This window comes from Podarcis erhardii (genome assembly GCF_964252035.2).
Source record: "Podarcis erhardii genome assembly, chromosome: 10".
In the NCBI taxonomy this organism is placed as follows: Eukaryota; Metazoa; Chordata; class Lepidosauria; order Squamata; family Lacertidae; genus Podarcis; species Podarcis erhardii.
Window position 1 is genome coordinate 61,637,770 of NC_138500.1, and position 20,965 is coordinate 61,658,734.

The window sequence follows — 20,965 nt, forward strand, 5'->3', positions numbered from 1 at the left end:
TGCTCGGACCCGCTCTGATAAAGCCGCGCGCTCGCGCCGGCGAGGAAGAACGCGCGCCGGCGCAAGCGCAGTAGCGACGCTCGGTTTTGTTTTCCCGTTGGCTCCTCAGACCTTGCTGAACGGTCGACGAGGGAGGCAGGACTTTTGTTGTTAAGGCTTTCCGGTCGTGTGGTGACGCTCTGCGTTTCCTCAGCAGCTCGTACCTGTACGAGCTGTATTGTTAACATCAGAGTGTCAACTTGAATCAAATATTGGGGGTTGGGGGAGGGGCGCAGGAAAGCCCCGCCCCGCATAATCGATCACATGACACACTCTTTGAATGGCAATGTCCATCAACTTTGGGGGGGGGGGGTGTCCTCGCCACATCAAATATTTTATTGGGTGGTCGAGGTCCCCACAGGCCTTAGGAGTTGGCCATTATTATTATTATTATTATTATTATTATTATTATTATTATTAATAATATACCACCCTACACCCGGAGGTCTTAGGGCAGTTGACGGAATAAAATCAAAATATCATTATTAGCATTAGCATTTGAATTTATATACCGCCCATACCAGGAGGTCTCAGGGAGGTTCACAGAATAAAATAAAAATACTGTATTATTATTATTATTATTATTATCATCATCATTATTATTATTAGAATTTAAATACTGTATTATTATTATTATTATTATTATTATTATTATTATTATTATTATACCTCCCTATACCCGAAGGTCTGGGGGGGGGGGTTCAATGGAATTATTATTATTATCATCATCATCATCATCATCATCATCATCATTATTATTAGAATTTATATACCTCCCTATACCCAGAGGTCTCAGGGAGGTTCACAGAATAAAATAAAAATATTATTATTATTATTTGGATCTATATTCCACCCTATACCCGGAGGTCTCAGGGCGGTTCACAGAATGAAATCATATTATTATTATTATTACTATTATTATTAGAATGTATATACCTCCCTATATCCCGAGGTCTCAGGATGGTTCACAGTATAAAATCAAATTATTATTATTATTATTATTATTATTATTATTATTATTATTATTATAATAAATTATATACCACCCTATACCCGGAGGTCTCAGGGCGGCTCCACAAAATACATAATCAAAATAAAAACAGCAACCCAATAACCCTCCTCCACCCCAAAAATCCTGCATTTTAAAAGGGCATAGGATGCGAATCAAATCAACCAAAGGCCTGGTGAAAGAGGAATATAGAATGCATGGGATTGCTTTGTAAGTCAGTCTGCAGTGTGTGTCTGGGTACATTTCCTCATGGATACATTGCTGTGTGTTTTGTAGCATTGGGGACATCAGATTCTTTTGAGTATGTAAGTGTACAAACTTTGGACCAGATCCAGATTTAGCCTCTGTGTTGGATCCATTGATATTGCTAAGCTTGACAATAGGTTTTCCATCAGTGGAAAAGGAACGGGTGCAATTTTTGGCATATCCCCTCTAGGTTGCACTGGAGTGGCAGAAATCACGAAGAAAAGTTTCTCTCATTCTGATGGAAATCTTACTGTCAACTGATTGACACTGTTGAATACAAACCAATGTTCCTCGTGCAAAAACCTGTGGAACAGCCCATGCTGCACAATGTTACAGTGGAGAAATGCATACAAAACTCACAAACCCAGCAGCATTGAACAATTCCCATGTGCATGCGGTGCCTTCAGATGGTGTGATGTATGCCACTTCATGTAGCAAGTTTTAACTCAGGTGTAACGACATAAATTCAGAAAGACTAACCAACCTTTTAATAATAAAAAAAATGTAAGATAATATTGTGGGATGTTTACAAACATTTCACATTTTAGTCTGAAGTTGATTTTTAAGCCTGTTACAAGTTGACTAAAATTCAGAAACTGTTTAGCTCATTAGTGTCATAACATTACAGAGACAGATAAATTAATTTTTGGACTCCCAAACATTTTGTACTTGATGAAGTATTAATCTTCAAAGCAATTGTTGTTGCTGTAATAGTGGCAGATGTCCTCTTTTTAGAAGAAAGATTTAAAAATGGTTTCCCTTAAAATGAGGAAATATAGAAAGTGTGTATAGAATTGCACACTTGTTTGGGATTAGTAAAACCCATTGCATTCAATGGGATTTACTATAAAAGCTTGTCCGGATATGTAGAACGTCCACTGAAATCTGTGAAACTTTCTTCCAAGTGAACATGTTTAGGATTTAATTACCTTTTATGTTCAAGTTTTTCCCCCTCCTGTGGTCACACATTTTACAATGTTGCTAGCTTTTGAGGATTAAAGTTATATAATTTAGTGAGAACAGCTAATTACTGTACAATTCTATACATGTCTACTCAAAAGTAAGTCTTACTGAGGCTTACTCCCAAGTAAGTGTGTATAGGATTGCAACTTCATGACTATCATAAGGTATAACTTGATTAAACTGTGTATTAAATATTCTAAACATCAAAGATAGTTTGTATCTTTGTCATATTGAAACTTTTGCTTCAGTTTTTGCTTGCCCTAAGACAATTATGGAATCAGCCTTGTGAGAATATGGTACAGTAATTTTCTAGTATGTTCTCTTCATTAAAATTCAGTTGGCATTTCCCTGTTCTCTGGCTTAACTGTGGTTTTTGCTGTGCTTTTGTTCCACGTATGAATAGACCTTGTTGAAAGCCAAAGTAGAAGAGCAAACTTTTCAAAGGCAGCATGAATCACTAAGCAGTGAGACTATAACAAAGTGTACGGACAACTTTACTCACAAAACTATTCAAAGTTGAATATTAATTTCTCAGTTTAATGTAAGTATAACAGATTTTAACAACTGGTAAATATGTGGTTAAGTTTTAGTAATCGGTATACTCCATAATTATTCTAAGTGAGTTGGGGGGATAAGTAAAATGGATAAGTTGCATTTATATAACAACAAACTATTTTGTCATGTCATCAAGTACTGTATGCAGTGTGTTTTTAATGCAATCCTATACATTTAATTGGACTTACTCCCATCGGAGTATATATAGGATTGTTGTCATAATTGTGCTTATTTCCCATTCTGTTGATAATTATGCAGAAGTGAATGTTAGGAAACTGTGTATGTGTATGTGTGTATACACCGAGGACACCAAAACCTGCATATATATATATATATATATATATATATATAAATTATTCAAGCTCTTTATAAAAAGTAGAAGTTGTTAAATGGTTTGGATATATTGAATTATTTAATTTGTTGTATGGATGCTGGCCTATATGAAATATTAAGTATAATTGTTGATTTGTTTGCACACTGGGGTTGCTAAATATGATTAGAATGTAGAGTACAGAACTGTGCACTAATTTGAAAATAGTTATTTACTGTGCAATCCTATTATACCCATTTAACTTGGTGGGACTTCTGAGTAGACATGCATAGGATTGTGGTGGTTAAAATTGTCTTCAGTATTTAATAATTCACAATTCAGTCTCTTTTACTGTCTTGGAATGGACTTTTGAGTATGAAAATTTGTTAGGAACACAGCTTACTAATGTGATCCTAGCCATGTTAATGTGAAAGTTCTGTAGAAATATGTAACTCAAAATACATTGAAGTGAAAAAGAAGGTTCTTAGCTCAAGATCCCCGAACAAATATAGAAACAATGTAAGATTTATTGGGAACTCCAAATTCAGAAATAAAAGGAAAATTTATTTTCACTTTAAAGCACCATGACCAAGGAGGAATCTTACAGGGAAGAATTTAGTTATGACAGAATGCCAACCTTGGAGCGTGGAAAACAAGAGAATGGAAATTATGTTCCAGATATTAAATCAAGCGACCTTCAACTATCAAAGAGGTTTCATCCATGTTTTAGTTATAAAACATGGATATATTCTTTGCTGATGGGGGTAAGTATGAAATATTATCCCAGCCTGGTCAGGGCTAAATAGGTAAGGTTGTACTGGGCAAATATAGTAGGTTAATTTTTATTACATTATTACCCATGTCATTAAATCTGTTTGAAGTTGGAAAGTTTTGATTTTCTAAAAGTAGTATTTACTGGAATTAAGTCCTACCAGTGCAAGCCTAATAGTATGGCAAAATGATGCAATTGTCACAAGGGGCTGGGTCAAAGGTAAAGGATTCCTGGACAGTTATATCCAGTAAAAGGTGACTATGGGGTGCAGCACTCATCTCGCTTTTCAGGCCGAGGGAACCAGCGTTTGTCCACAGACAGATTTCCGGGTCGTGTGGCCAGCATTACTAAACAGCTTCTGGCACAATGGAACACCATGATGGAAACCAGAGCACACGGAAACACCGTTTACCTCCCCGCCACAGTGGTACCTCTTTATCTACTTGCACTGGCGTGCTTTCGAACTGCTAGGTTGGCAGGAGCTGGGACAGAGCAACGGGAGCTCACCTGTTGCAGATATTCAAACCGCCGACCTTCTGATCGGCAAGCCCAAGAGGCTCAGTGGTTTAGACCACAGCGCCACCTTCGTCTGGTGCCAGCCCAATAATATGGCAAAATGACAGAATTGTCATAGAGGGCTGGTACGGGGCTTGACAAACTGGTGCTCTCCAGGCTGCATTCTCATCTCATTAACCTCTTGCCTGTCCAGCCAGGTGGTGAGGGCAGGCTCTCTGCTGCCCTTTCCACTACTACTCTCTGCCTTCTCTCCTCTTGCTCTGAGAAAAGGATAAAGGGGTCCTTCTGCAGAATGAGGCCCTCTCGGCAGGGTGACCAGGAGAGTGCCATTTAGCTCCCTTCCAGCCTAGCGTAAAAAGAGTTTTTAAGCATTCTGCCTTGCTTGCCTTTAACTTCTGGAATTTCAACCAGTTGGTCTTCAACCACATATGGTTGAAATTGCACGAGTTAAATGTGCATAAGATGTGATTGGATCATATTTTAAATTGTGCAGGTAGCATAAATTCGAGGTTTTCAAAACCTTTCCAACTGATATGGATCACGCATGTATAAACCACACGAATGACTATAATGTACAATGGTTACCACTGAAATACCATTCCTTAGCTTGACTTTTTTTGTTTTTGTAGACTTGTTTGTTTGTTTTCTGAGTGTGTTAATAATTTTATTATAGTTCATAGTTTTATAACTGGCATTGCTAAGTGTCTAAGTATACGTAGGTTGCAGTCCTGTATACACTCACCTAGAAGTAAATTCCACCCAGTTTTTGGCACTTGGTGTGTTTTGAAGGATGTGATGAATTTGGCTCCAGTGTGAGGTAGTTTGCCCAGCTTTGGTCCCCAACCTGCACTCAGCTCTCACCCATGGCTCCTAGAAGCTGTCAGCATGTGACAGCAGCCACACCCCAGGAAACAGCTTTGACTGGCCAGCCAAACTAGGTGAAGGTAGCCGATAGGTATCAAAGCCTCGGTGAGTTAGGGACTTACCCTGCATGCGAAGACAGGCTCTAGCAGATTAAGCGAATGAGACCAGTAGTTAGTCCAATGGTCAAGAAAGTGGTTTCTGCACGTACTGTAGAAGGAAGTGAGGGGCAGATGGGAAAGTAGCCCTTCCCTTCTGGGAAGTCAACCTGGGAGAAGGAAAACTCTGATCCTAAACCTCTGCTGTTTTGCGGGATATCATTAGGAGAAGAAAAGTCCAAGGAGTAAACCCTATACAAGGCAAAGGTAAAGGTACCCCTGCCCGTACGGGCCAGTCGTGTCCGACTCTAGGGTTGTGCGCCCATCACACTTAAGAGGCTGGGGGCCAGCGCTGTCCAGAGACACTTCCGGGTCACGTGGCTAGCGTGACGAAGCTGCTCTGGCGAGCCAGCACCAGCGCAGCACACGGAAACGCCGTTTACCTTCCCGCTATAAGGCAGTACCTATTTATCTACTTGCACTTAGGGGTGCTTTCGAACTGCTAGGTGGGCAGGAGCTGGGACCGAAAGATGGGAGCTCACCCCGCCGCGGGGATTCGAACCGCCGACCATACGATCGGCAAGTCCTAGGCACTGAGGTTTTACCCACAGCGCCACCCGCGTCCCTTTAAACCCTATACAAAGCTGGTGCCAAACATGTCAGCGAGGTTGAGAGGGAGGGCGGATCTTGTTGTTTGGGCAACCCAGGACCTCCATACATACTGCCCAGGCTTGCACCCCAGGGAGGTCACTTGGGTGCAGCTAACACAGCAGTTTGACTTTACCCCCAGAGGTCGAGATAGACGGATGCCAACAACATGAGAATATAAGTGAAAAATATAGTTCTTGATATTTCTTGGGAATACTGTGGCTATAATAATTTAAATAATATAATATGCTTGCTTATTAACAGAAAATGTTAGGCACTGAAGCTGCTAGCACACGATAGTTGCAAAATAAATGTTTAGTAGTAGCAGTAACAGAAATTCCTGAGGATTTCCCCTGAGTACTGTACTTTGTTTAACAAGAACTACTAAAAAAATACTTAGAATGCTTCACTGCATAGCCACAAGATGTAGACAAGCTGTCTTTGCTGAGAAGTTTCATTGTTTTGTTAAGCATGCCTGCCAAGAAAGGAGCTTATTTTCTTTAGTTAACTTTAATTTACTGCTTTAGTAAGATTTTCTTTTCCTAAATTTTTGCTGCGAGTGACAGCTGACTGACATCTTTTGCTGAATTCTTGCTGTCAATAGAGGAAGCATCCTAAAGAGTTCCACTTATTTTTATGAATATACTGAGCAATTTCAGTCTATTCAGAGACAATGATTCCAGCTAAAATATATAGACTCTACAACACTGAGATTGCCAAAGATTGCTCATGCTTGGGAGTAAAATATACGCTAAGGAAGAGAGATGACAAGAATTAGAAAAGGCTGAAAGAAAGAGTTACACAGAGACTAAGGGTGCTTCCAGGTGACCTGTTTAGCCGGCATTTATCCTGAGTTGTTTGAAGGGAAAATAGAAAACGTTGGCTGTTTAATGAACATTCACTCTAATTTGTTTGCAGGGAGGCTAGACAATGTGGTGTCAAAATGTTATCACACACTTTCCATTGCATTTTCCTTATCACATTACAAAAGTCTGATCTTTTGGGGAAAACAAGTCTGTTGTGCAAGACCTCCCAGTCATCTATAATTGTGCAAGCAGAATTTACCTGTATGTGATTGAATCCCACCCCAAAATAGCAACAGTCTGGAACTATCCAAATAAACTGTTTGGATGATGCACAATCACACAGAGCAAGAGAAAGTGCTTGTTTGTGTGAATCTTCCCACAAATCCAATGTATTTATTGACATCTATTTTTATTTAGTTAAATACAAACACTTCCTAAGTTGTTATTCTTTTATATTGTTGCCAAGTCATTGCATAATAGTTCTAGAACTTAGCAGCAAGACAACATGTTCTTTTGACTTATAAAGATCTTTTGATGTTTGGTTTCAGTATCATTAACACAGAGAAACAATTGTTAATGGTTCTAGTATTTTCATTTTTGAAAAGAACTGCCAATTCTCATGAAGTTGCTTAGCTATATAATTTATACTAATAATGTAATTTCTTCATTTCAGACTTGCATCCTTGTTACCTCTGGATTTTCACTTTATTTGGGGAATGTTTTTCCATCTGAAATGGATTACCTGCGCTGTGCAGCAGGTTCAGTAAGCATTCCTTTTAATTTTTGTGGCTGTTTAGAAATATAAATTAGAAATATAATTCAATTTTCTTATTTTCATTATGCTTCAAAAGCCTTATCTCAGATATACCACTTTATCCAGAAGTAAACTGCTAACACATGCTCTCTTTAGATAATTCCTCACTCTTGATTTCAGAGAAATTGTTTGCTTTAAAATAATTGGCAGCAGCTTGCCAATTAAACACTTGGTTTTCCCCCCTTCTGCTTTATAATAGCAGATGCAATGTTTAGTTATTGTGTGTTATTTATATTCAAATAAACAATGTAATGAAACATCACATGAGCAAATATCAGGAGCACAGAGAATCTTATAATTTTCCTTCTCTCTCAGGGTATATTTGTAAGCATGAAGCTAGGGTTGTATAAGTATCTTTTATCTCTGGATGATGTCTTTTGAGTTTTGTTCTTAGTGTGTTCTCGTGTGCACACACACAAAAGGCCCTGATTCAGTTAAATTAGTTATGACACCAATGGGACTTGAGTGAGTTATGTCCAAATGATTCTCTTAGCTACAGTGGAAGTTTAAAAATCCAGTCCTATGTATTCTATCCTTTCTTACTGCAACATGGAAGACATTGACTTTATCAGTTCATGTATTGCCAATGAGCAACTGATGTTTAATCTTGTGGACCGACCTGAGATCTTCAGATGAAAAGCAGTGTATAAGTATTATGAATAGTAATAATAATAATTTCTTCTTGGAAGTAAATCTCCTGGCATATTAATGAATGCATCAGAGTGTAGCCCTAAGTCATGGATAGTTCAAGTGGAGACGAGTCAAATTCTGTGACAATTCAGTGTGAACGGGACTCTGTGCTTTGGGTGATTTTAGATGATGAGAAAGTGGGGCTCAGCTGTCACACTGGAACCATCCAAGACATGCTCTCAAGGGTAGGCTCTAAACTGAAGTCAGTGAGTATAAATGAAGATGAGTATCTACCATTGTTGACCAGGTCAAGTAACAATAGGCACTGGGACAGATTTAGAAGTTCTGAAGTGGCTGCAAAAGGCCCACTCAGTTGATCCAAAAGCAGAATTAGAAGGATGGCATGCACCATGGGCCTTTACTGCTGGTCTTTGCTGCTCTAGCTGGCTTCTTCATGTAATCAGGAAATAACTGCTTTCTCCTCTTTATAAAGAGAAAGGAAAAGAACATTGCTTCATCCTGTTCTGGTTAGGCTAATCTTGGGGTAGGAAACTCTTTCCCCAGTCATATTGGTGGTACAAGAGATCCTGCTCCAGTTAGTTGAGTAGTACAACTTCAGGGCAAGAGGAAATGAACTCTTGAGGAGGGAATACAGCCTGCTACTGTATCCCAAAGCAACCACACCATATTTATCTGATACCTATCTGCCTATATCTCTGTAGCTTAATGAAAAACAGGGTGCTGACCAAGGGGCAACAGTTCTGATCCAGCTGCCTCAAACAGTCAGCTGCATCTTATCTCTCTGCTATTCACAGAAAACCATTGACCATGTTGGATGGGAGTTGGAGTTCAGCAACATCCAGAGGGCCACTCGTTCCTCATACCCACCTTGGTATCAAGTCTTCCAAGTTCCGTTAAACATTTGCTCACTGTACAGTCTGAAAGAATTGTTGTTGTTGTTGTTTAGTCGTTTAGTCGTGTCCGACTCTTCGTGACCCCATGGACCAGAGCACGCCAGGCACTCCTGTCTTCCACTGCCTCCCGCAGTTTGGTCAAACTCATGTTCGTAGCTTCGAGAACACTGTCCAACCATCTCGTCCTCTGTCGTCCCTTTCTCCTTGTGCCCTCAATCTTTCCCAGGGAGTCTTCTCTTCTCATGAGGTGGCCAAAGTATTGGAGCCTCTGCTTCACGATCTGTCCTTCCAGTGAGCACTCAGGGCTGATTTCCTTGAGAATGGATAGGTTTGATCTTCTTGCAGTCCATGGGATTCTCCGGAGTCTTCTCCAGCACCATAATTCACAAGCATCAATTCTCCGGCAATCAACCTTCTTTATGGTCCAGCTCTCACTTCCATACATCACTACTGGGAAAACCATGGCTTTAACTATATGGACCTTTGTTGGCAAGGTGATGTCTCTGCTTTTTAAGATGCTGTAGAATTAGGCATTCTTAAACACATTTATTTCAGTGAACTGAGCTTAAATGTGTCCATCCCTGTATTGGATTGTGGCCTTTGTGGATTTTGTTAAAACAACATTCTTATTTTCTGTTATGATTATTTTTCATATCTGTAGCACTTTTCAGGGTGCATTCATTGCACCATGTATTGTGTGTCACAGGGCTTTTGGATGCGTTGGTAAACATTCACCTTCCCGTCACTCCATGGCAAATCATTTTTGAAACGGAGCGTACGTCTCAAAAAAAAAATTGTGTTTGGGTTATTTGGGGTCTGCTGTTTTAAGTCAGTGGTCAGTGGTCTCATGTGTTAAAGCCCTTGGGAACATCTTAAATAGATCTTTGGATTGTGACTCTTACCTTTATCACAGTAAGTTTATGTTTAGGGCAGTGGTGGTAGGTAATCTGCAGCCTAATTTCAAAAGCCCTCTGCAAGTTCAGACTTGCCAGAAGAGAGTACGGAGGAAGAGACAGAAAAAGTGGGTTTCAGAAAGAGAAAACAAACAAACAAACAAACAAAAAATTAGCCTGAAAGATAATGGATTTGCCTAAATTATCCAAAAGCTTTATGGGTGAGATGGGGCTTTTGCTGTGATTTACTATGTTCACATAGGCAAAGTATGTCTATTCTATACTCAGTGGGAAATTTTATAATTCATGAAATTCTAGTTTAGTTTGTAAATTGTACTCTTAATTTTCATTAATTTCTCTCCAGTGTATTCCCTCAGCAGCTGTGAGTTTTGCCATAGCCCGAAACAAAGTTAATGTGGTAAGTACTTTATAAGCTTGGAATAACTGTTAACACTTAATTTCTTTAATTAAAGCAAAAATGAAATATTCTTAATGTGTGTGTGTGTTGTTTTTTGTTTTTGTTTTTACAGATACCCAATTTCCAGATGCTGTTTGTTTCTACATTTGCTATTACAACAACATGTTTAGTTTGGTTTGGATGCAAACTTGTCTTGAACCCTACAGCAGTAAATGTGAGCTCTTAACAATAAAGATAAATTCTATAATTAGTTTATTTGCTATTGAGTTTGCTTATTTTGTTCATTGTATATATATTATCTTTCAAAAAGTTAATCAGACACTACTTAGGCACTATTTCATAATTTGCTGTTTTTGTTTTTAAATCTGAAGAGACTTTATAGGAAAATACTTTTAATGTTTTAATGCTGGAATGTGTTTGCGCATTTCATTTCCGCTTCTTTCCTTGTTATATTATTATTGGTTCTTAAAGTTCAAGCAACAAATGATCAGACATATCAAATAGATTGCCAGCAATTCTCATTCTCAAAACTCTAGGTATAAAAAATTGAGCGAGCTGTTCTTGGCCTGATTCAAAAGTTGCATTTGCATTATGCTAGCCATTGAAAAACCATAACTGTGTCGATCCTGTTCCACATGGAAGGTTTGTGTGAAATGGTTCCCTATATGGTTCATCCAGTTTTAAGTATGCCAATACAAAGCCCCTGTTTAGAGGGGCTAAACTAGAATAGTTAGCCAAACTTCATGAGAAGCCACAACAATGGTGCTTCTATGGTTCCATTTTTTATCGCAAGTGCTCCATTGCAAAGAAGAGAAGAAGAGGAGTTTGGATTTGATATCCCGCCTTTCACTCCGCCTTTCATGCTCTGGATCGGACCGGGTGACATTATAGTAATTATGTAGATAAGTTTATGTTAATCTAAAATTTTTTAATACCTTTTATGCACAGATAAATTTCAACTTAATTCTCCTCATTCTACTGGAAATTTTCATGGCAACTACTGTAATAATTTCAGCAAGGTTTAACGAGGAGTGCTGCAGGAGGAAGAAAGTAAGTTTTTCCTTAAATATTTCTAAAATAGCCTAAAGGCTCTCTACAGTCTCTACTTCATATGTGCATACTGCCTCAGAAACATAGCCACAGTGATTCTGTCATATATCTATGATATCAAATACGTGTATACTACTGAATATTGGGGGTTTTGGGGTGCATTTCTGCTGGGGAGTAACTCCTTTTTTCTGTATTTTATATGAGCATTACAGATTTCATACAAACATCTTTCTGGCAGTGAGATCAGGAGCTTCCTTTTTCCTTTCCGGATAGCACATGCTACTTTCAAATATTATCAGTGCAATGCAACCCCACTTTGTACTGAGCTCGGTGGCGGTGTATTGGGCAGAGATACTCTTCTGTCTAGTCTTGCCAGTCTTCACTGTGAAGTAATGCCAGCATTATTCTGCTGGCATGGAGCTTCCTGTTTGGCTCACCAAATGGGGCATTGAGGGACTGAGCCATCCCTAGCCAGCCTCATTGTTGCCACATGATGGCATTGGGCCTGATTGCTGCACCAGCTCCAGGCTGACGCCCCAACTTTTGCCCAGGCAGGTACATGCAGCAAGGATGTGGGTGTAACTGTGACTCTGCAATTCAGTTAAGCCCCACTGGGCAGCGGCCAAGGTTTACGTTGCATCCTAAATCAATACAGTCATACCTCGGGTTAAATATGCTTCAGGTTGAGCATTTTCAGGTTATGCTCCACGGCAACCCGGAAGTAACGGAATGCGTTGCTTCTGGGTTTTGCTGCTTGCGCATGCGCAGACGCTCAAAATTATGTCATGCACATGTGCAGACGCTGCGAATCGTGATCCGCACAGGCGCAGACTCGGGTTGCGTTCGCTTCAGGATGCTAACGGGTGCCATTCGCATCCAGAGGTACCACTGTATCCACATTGTAATGTCTACAAGTACAGAAAATCTATCTTTGCTGTAGCAATTTTCTTGTGAATACACTGGGCCTGTATAGTTATGTATAGTCCAGACAGTCCAACATCTCCATACAATGTATTGTCTATAGCAGTGGTGTCCAAACTTTTTTCAAAGAGGGCCAGATTTGATGAAATGAAGGGCCGTGAGGGCCGACCAAAGTTGTTGGCCATTTTTTTAGGATTGAAGTTGCTGAGCTTTTTGGGATTAAAGTTGTTGAGGTTTTTAAGGATTTTATCCCAGGAAATAAACTGCCACAGGGGCCAAATTAAACTGACCAGTGGGCTGAATTAGGCCCCCGAAACAGTCTTTGGACATGCCTGGTTTATAGCTTTGCTAGCATATTCACCCATGTGGATATATGAAAATTACAGAATACAAGGAAACGGGGAGCTACAAAATCAAATAGCCTTATTTCACCTTAAAAACTAACAAAACTTGTTTATGGTGGAAGAGTAAGACTAAGATTCTCAAACAATTTGTTCTATTTAGCTAATCTTAGGTAGGCTCTTGCATGAGTTGAATGATTTTTCCTCCCTTAGCACAATATGCGTACTTAAGAAAAGAGAACTGAAAGCTGTGTCGGTGTTAGCACAAGGTGTTGCACAATTTCTTGGACAAGGTCTTTCACAACATCTCAAGAAGCACACTTGAACTCCTTGTTGTGCCTAATTTTCTGCTAGCTATTGCTTAACAGTTTGCAGAACAGTGCAGCTGCCAGAATTTCTTTCATTGCACTATCTCTGGAACTAATCCCCTATCTATGTAATCCTCCCTCTGAGCAAGCTGTTTTATGAATGGTATTGACATTTCAGCTGCAGTACTTCAGCATGAGTGGGTCATGTTAATGAATAGGCATATTTGTGTACATATACGTACATGTGTAGATTTGTATATCTTGACATGCAGAGAGGGAGAAATTATGCTGGTATGTCTTGTATTTTAGTATTTTATGCACACAGATGGAAGCAGCAGGAGGAAAAGGTCCTTTTCACATAAAACACACACAGCTATGTGTGTTATGGGTTACATGAGTTTAAACATGAATTCCCTTTTAAGTTTTTAAACATAAAGTCGTAAGTTACCAAGTTGTAAGTTCTTCCAATCTGCGGGTAGCTTCTACACCCAGATGACTAATGCTTGCTTAATAGTTTATTTACTCTGATAATCTTTTCCCCTCTTTTAGATGACAATGTATGATAGTGCGATCACATTGAATAATGTCAGCTTTCCAGCACGGATCCTAAAATCCTATTCAGTAAGAGATCTTTGTTTTATCAGTCTCTAAGAATCTGCTATGAATTATGTATAATTTTATATAATATATTTTTATTATATAAAAATCCCAAGCAAATTCTTCTTCTTTTTTAGGTAATTGAAGTGATTATTGGAATTTCTGCTGTGTTTGGTGGAATAATAGCTTTGAATATGGATGTGCTAGTCTCAGGGCCATATCTTTCAGTAACTTTCTTTTGGATTTTAGTGGCTGTAAGTATTACATCATTGAATATAACATTTTATAGACTGTTGTTCACCTTGATGAATAACAGATTTTTAAATGTATCATCAGTGTCTTATACATATATATTAGGAACATTCTACTTATTCTTGTAAAACTGTCACACTTTATTATTAACAGCATTTGTACACCTTTAAGTAACAACATTCTGTACAGATAAGAAAGGCTGGTACTCTTGACCAGCATTCAACCAACTTGTTTCATCTACACAACGATTTCTGCTTGTGCAGTGGACTTTCCCCCTCTTCTTCCTGTGTGCATCTCTCCCCAAATCTGTTCTGGAGGGCTGGGAGAACCCCCAGAACAGATTTAGGGTATGCAGGCAGGGAGGAGAGAGGAAAAGGTTCCGTTGCATAATTGGAAATCTTTGTGCTGAGAGTATGAATTAATTGGAAGACCACATTGTGTCTTAATTTACAGGACTACAGTACTTGGAAAAGAGCCCAGGTCCTTTGTAGTCAGGCATATTAAAAAACAAAAACAAAACTGGATTCAGAAAGGTGTGTGATCTAGTAAAAATCAAGGAATATGAATCAGAAAAAAGAATAAATAGCTTATTGAGAGATTCCAGCATTTATCCAGGCTCTGTTTCCTTAGAAAGAAGGCTGTTGGTTATTTAGACTATATGGTCTTATTTACACATATATACAACCTGAGTACAAGATGGAGGGACTCACGACATTAATAGTCTAACACAAAGGCTAGCTCTTTGCTTCTTGTTCTCCTTCGCACAAGGTGAAGTGGCATTCAGCCAGGTGAGGGGGGAGGCTTATTCCCTCCTCCCAGAAGCAGCATTAATTAGCATTAACTTGTTTCTATAGCAATATGGCTAACTATTTAGACATGTTAAAAATGTATTTACAAGTCTAGCAAGGACCATTAACAAAAAAAACCTAGTTTGATCAGTTCAGCAGTTACTTCCAGTGTAGACCATGTCTTACAGATACAAAATTATAGGTTTGGTTGGGACCCACAGGCATCATCCAAACCAGTCCTTCAATCCTATATACATACAACTTATTGGTGCAGATAAGAGTTTGAGATGGTATATCCCATTCGAGCTATAATCAAATGCCGACTTTTCTAGCCCCATTGAACACAGCGGGACATACCACTGAATAAATGTGCATTGGGTTACTCTTTAAATCAATTAGGTAGATAGTGTGTACAGTGGTGCCCCGCAAGACGAATGCCTTCTCAAGACGAAAAATTCGCTAGACGAAAGAGTTTTCCGTCTTTTGAGTCGTTCCACAAGACGAATTTCCCTATGGGCTTGCTTCGCAAGACGAAACGTCTTGTGAGTTCTTGCGAGTTTGTTTCCTTTTTCTTAAAGCCACTAATAGCCGCTAAGCTGCTAAGCCTTTAATAGCCGCTAAGCCGCTAATAGCCGTGCTTCGCAAGACGAAAAAACCGCTAGACGAAGAGGCTCGCGGAACGGATTAATTTCGTCTTGCGAGGCACCACTGTATTTTATAATTTTCCAGTGGGCACTAGGACTCCGCAAAGTGAGGAGCATGCTCCTTCTCTTTCTCAAAGCAGCAAAAAGTGTCTTCACTTAAACAGCATCTCTGATTGATTCCCACCCCCCCTTACTGGAGTGATCGTTCACGCTCTGGCCAAGTTTGCTAGTACTCCAGAGGAGGGGGTCAGTCAGAGATTCTGTTGGAGTGAATCCTGCCTCAAGCAACAGCAGGAATATGTTGCCTACTTGGTGGTGTCCTAGTGCCCTTTCCCTTTTTATAAAACAACAAGAAATCATTGGAAGTGCAGTTGGGGTAATAAGTATATTTGCTAATAGGTACTGCTCTACCCAAATATATCCTGATTGGTTCTGAACATTTCCTCATATTTAGTTTCTTTTTAGTGTTTTCCCAGTGCCATTGCAAGTCATGTTGCCGCTGAATATCCAAGCAAATGCTTGGTAAGTATATTATTAAAACAGTCTGGTGGAAGTACTTCAATAAACTGATGCAATCATAAATGTTATGGTGAAAATAGGTCCAGTAGAACTTTCTGAAAATTGAACAGGAACTAGACTGATTTAATATTTCTGCCATTTCAAATCTCTTCATTTGGGCCAGAGAGTGATGATATTTTTTCACACAGTTTATGAAGGAGGCATAATGGAATCATTATCTTCTGGGTGCCCAGTGATGCCTTAGTGATCTCCAACAAATTGGTTTTATAGATGTTTATGTTTCTTAAAAAACTGATTCGATAGGAGATTAATAGTGGGTCAAAATGCTCTGTACCTCTACATCCAAAAGCATTGCAATCCTTATTTATTGCACCTTGATGCTCTCCATTCCATCCAAAATGTTACCATCTGCTACATTAGCTACATAAAGCATAGTGAGAATTCTCTACTGGCTCACAGACAGTGTCAAACATTATGATTTGAGTTTTTAATACATAGTTATATCTCTCCTTGTGAGAGTCTGTAAGCATTTAATAGTGTAATGCTATGTATGTCTACTCAAAAATAAGCTCCATTGGTTTCAATGGTACTTCCTAGTAGGTGTGCTTAAGAATGCAGTCTAAGTATATCTTTTGGTCCCAGCTGCATGTGTAATGTTTTATTCTCCTTTTCCCCCATATCTGTTTTGTTGTCTTTCTCCTTTATTCACAATTATCCAAAGCACCACACAAATGGAACACAGCATGCAGTTCTTTAGGGGACTGGGCCTTTGTCTGGATGTTATGAATACCTTGGGTGCTCTGAATACACACTTATTAATATGAGTTCTAAAATATTTATCAATGTAAATACTTCATACTCCTCATTCACTTTTCCAGGGACTAAACTTACATTTTGAATTTCTTTTTATGAGTAAATTGCAGCAAACTTCATTTATGCAAGCTTGCTCAGAGACACAAGAATACATACAACATGAATCTTTTTTTTTAATTAATAACACATATCTATCTAATCACAATGTTATGTTTCATTTTAGGTAGAAGTCCTGATTGCCATAAGCAGTGTTACATCTCCATTATTATTCACAGCTTCAGGATACTTGTCCTTCAGTATCATGCGAATTGTTGACATCTTTAAAAACTATCCACCAACAGTTAAAGTATGTATTGCTTTTGAATTACCAAGCAAACAATCAATGTATCTTGTCAGTGTATTGTGACCAAGGCCACAATGTTCCGTACAAACTACTGCTTTCTATTCTAAATAGTCCTCACTTTTATAAATGCTGTGATTCAGTTTTTTTTTATGTGTGACTTTGGAACATGTAGGGAGAGAAGTAGGACTATTGTGTTGTGTGCAAGCAGGATTGCTTTGGAGCCTGAGAAGTTGTGAGCTAGGATCAGGAGCCAAAGGGAAGCAAGATCAGAGAGGGAGTGTAGCATATTTAAATTACCTATACATTATTTGGCTGCATTCTTACAGTTTACCATAGCATGCTGGCTAAGTAAAAGCTAGTGAATGTATGTAACATTTCTCCCCTGTGATATCACTTGTGCAGTTTCTAGTTCTTGAGATGTTTTAGAGATGCTTATCAGTTGATTGAAATCTGTTTATCTGTTGCTTGCAAATTTGCATCTTGCCAAGAACGTCAGTTTCAGGAAATAATTTCAGTCATACTGTAAAGCATGACAGGTTTGTTCTTGCCAGGTATGATTACTTAATGTGCTGTGGTAACGGAATGTGCTGGGACTCCCAACCACAGATGTCCAAAACAAAGGTCTCAGCCACTTTAAAACATGAGCTACGGAAGCATAGGGTTCATGGCCTTTTCCCAAGGTATTATGCTACTACTACTGTTTGAGTTTATACTTATACTTATCCTTATTCTTGTACACATTGTAATGCATAAATATTATTTTTGCTGCACTATAAGAGGTGGGGAAGTATAAACTACAACTTTAGTTCCTATAATATCAGGAGATTATCTGCCAATTTATACCCAGTGTTAGCAATTATTTAGAGTAAGTCTATGTAGTATATAAGGAGTACAGCAGATCTGCCATAATGTTTTGTGGTTTTCCCATATTTTCCCTAATGACTATAAGACATATACAAAGGCGATACAGTGGTACCTTGGTTCTCAAACTTAATCCGTTCCGGAATTCTGTTCCAAAACCAAAGCGTTCCAAAACCAAGGTGCGCTTTCCCATAGAAAGTAATGCAGAACAGATTAATCCGCTCCAGATTTTTGAAAACAACCCCTAAAATAGCAACTTAACATGAATTTTGCTATCTAACAATTGTTCCATAAAATGAAAGCAATAAACAATGTACTGCAGTCACACAATCAATCAGTAGCTGAACTGGGTTCCACACAGTCACAAAAAAAAGAGTCACAAAAACGCAAAATATATAGCAAAAACAGACAGACCTCAGCGTAACTCTCAAAATGGAAGTGTGGCACTCAAATCGGAAGCGTAACACTCAAAACGGAGCACGTTCAGCTTCTGAAAAAAGTTCGCAACCTGGAACACTTACTTCTGGGTTTGCAGTGTTTGGGTTCTAAGTTGTTTGAGTACCAAGGCGTTTGAGAACCAAGGTACCACTGTGGGAAGGTTAGCACTGTGCAGAAGCACTGAATTGGCTCTATCATATCATGTTAGCTCCCCTTTCCCTCCTGGTCAGTGGGCAATGAATCTTGCCCAGAGGCTAGGCATGCAATGGCAACCCTCCTTACCAATTTGCCTGAGTCCTGAGTGGGAACAAGTGCTGATCACAGCCCTTAGAGATTTCATGGGAGTTGGCATTGGGTGAGCACAGAGGGAAGGAGGAATAAGTAAAAATCTGTTTTCTTACAAGTCAAACTATGGAAAAACTTTGTAAATCTGTTTCCTTTTGCATTCACATAATAAGGAAATATATACACTTGAATGTGGTATGCCTGGGCATTCACACTTCATATTGGAAAACTCATGCTAATAAATGGTGACAAAATATGCCTCTGGCTCCCAAACCAGGACAGAATGGCCTTTAAGGATATAGAAATTTGATATTGGAAGTAAGGGAAAACCAGAGCATTGCAGGTGCTTCCAGTAAATGTGACCTTTGGAGGCAGAAAAGTGTGTAACAGTTAGCATACCTAAAGGCTAAAGCCTTTTCTATGTGTGTATTAATTTTTTTAGCAGTCTTACGACGTGCTCCTCCTGCTTCTAATGCTGATGCTGTTAATTCAAGCTTTCCTGACTACTGGCACTGTCATATTGTGTGTAAGCTTCAAGGCAAAAATGAAGATGCGGGATTCAGTGTGGGCTGTGCCACAGATGAACAAACAAGAGTACAAAACAACAGAGGTGAGGGATAATTTCACTTTAAAATTGGTGTAATTATGGAATGCTGCTGATTATTTCAGTTTCATTGCTAGCACCCATCACAGTTCTTCTTTAAAATACAGATTTATTTGTAAGTGAATGTTATATTGACATGGTTAAGTGTGAACGAGCAAACGTGGGTTCCTAAACTGCAGATTTTGCTTACAGTGCTCCTACTGGAACTAAGCCATGCTGTCTGGAACTAAGCCATGGTTTGGCTTTTTGTTACTTCCAGACCCAGGCTCATAACTCCAGGCAAACCACAAGCTGTAACTAAGTTTGTTCATGGTTTACCACTTATGCTTGATCTAGGGAGAGGACCTGATTCAGATTGGGACTGCAGTAAAGTGGGAGGGGGGGAATTGTTTTAAGTTTTTCCTCCAATGCCATTTTATCAATGAAAATTTCCCCACGAAATGGCTAAAGGTAAAGGGACCCCTGACCAGTTGTGACCGACTCTGGGGTTGCGGCACTCATCTCACTTTATTGGCCGAGGGAGCCGGCGTACAGCGTCTGGGTCATGTGGCCAGCATGACTAAGCCGCTTCTGGCAAACCAGAGCAGCACACGGAAACGCCTTTTACCTTCCCGCCGGAGCGGTACCTATTTATCTACTTGCACTTTGATGTGCTTTCGAACTGCTAGGTTGACAGGAGCAGGGACCGAGCAACGGGAGCTCAGCCTGTCACGGGGATTCAAACTGCCGACCTTCTGATCAGCAAGTCCTAGGCTCTGTGGTTAAGTGCCCCCAAAGAGAAACTGCTACGTGCCTCCAAAGCTGCCTGGGCAAACAGCAGTTGGGGGTGGGGGGCATTTTGGTCAAGAAAATGGCATGAAGGAAGGGGTTATATCCCTCTCACCCTGCACTGCAGTCCCAATCTGGATTAGGCATCTTCACTGCTACTACTTTCTTATAAAAATGCAAGACGTGGAAATGTGATCACACATCTAATGTATCATCTAGTGATTTACCCTTAGTCTGGATTCTTCCATTCTAATTTGTCAATAACAGTGTTTGATATTATTTTTTTTTGTAGGTTTCCAATAACAGCATGAAGGATTTCGACAAAGAGAAGGCTTGGAAAGCTGTTGTAGTGCAAATGGCCCAGTAATCTGGATTTAGGAAACTGAAGCAGGAAAATTGCTGGAATAAGGGCATGCTAGCCTTTGCATTTGCAAGTGTTATGGGCACAGTCACAAACATCATGACAGCCCTACTGACCACTTCCCAAACAGTAGAATCTAGTCAGAATATTAGCACCATGCAATCTTCCTTTAAAACCTCTCTCATCCCTTTCTAATAACTTAGAAATTAGTATAGCTTCAAGTTTGCAACACAACTTGTTTCAACAGAGTGTGTCTTTCATTTTAGAGTACTAGCATCTTAATTGCAAACCGACTCTACAACCAGAAACTGCCAATTAGAAATTTAGTCCATCTGAACAGCTAAACATAAGTAACTGTGTGGTAGGTCTTGCTTATTGCAAGAGAACTAATATAACCGCTGGTATTCAGTTGATGTTAACAGACACATTTATAAAGTTACAAATGTGTGTCATCGTTGATGCTTTTGCCTATAAACTTCACTTTTGTAGGAGTTAAGTCCTTAAGAATCGCTTATTACTTTTGTATAAAATAAACATCTTTACCACAAGTCGGTTCTAGGTGTACATTGTTGTTGATTGA

General features: G+C 39.3%; 1 protein-coding gene across 1 annotated transcript; it reads left to right on the forward strand.

Annotated features, from left to right (window-relative positions):
* Window positions 1-66: 66 nt before the first annotated feature.
* Window positions 67-20,933, forward strand: MLC1 (modulator of VRAC current 1). The gene is made up of 13 exons (XM_081878086.1): window positions 67-205; window positions 2,661-2,798; window positions 3,703-3,886; window positions 7,497-7,586; window positions 10,439-10,492; window positions 10,605-10,706; window positions 11,441-11,542; window positions 13,662-13,733; window positions 13,847-13,963; window positions 15,859-15,915; window positions 16,949-17,071; window positions 19,095-19,262; window positions 20,317-20,933. Exons 3-13 carry the CDS (start codon window positions 3,707-3,709, stop codon window positions 20,389-20,391), a joined length of 1,140 nt encoding a protein of 379 aa, XP_081734212.1. The 5' UTR covers window positions 67-205; window positions 2,661-2,798; window positions 3,703-3,706; the 3' UTR covers window positions 20,392-20,933.
* Window positions 20,934-20,965: the final 32 nt, after the last annotated feature.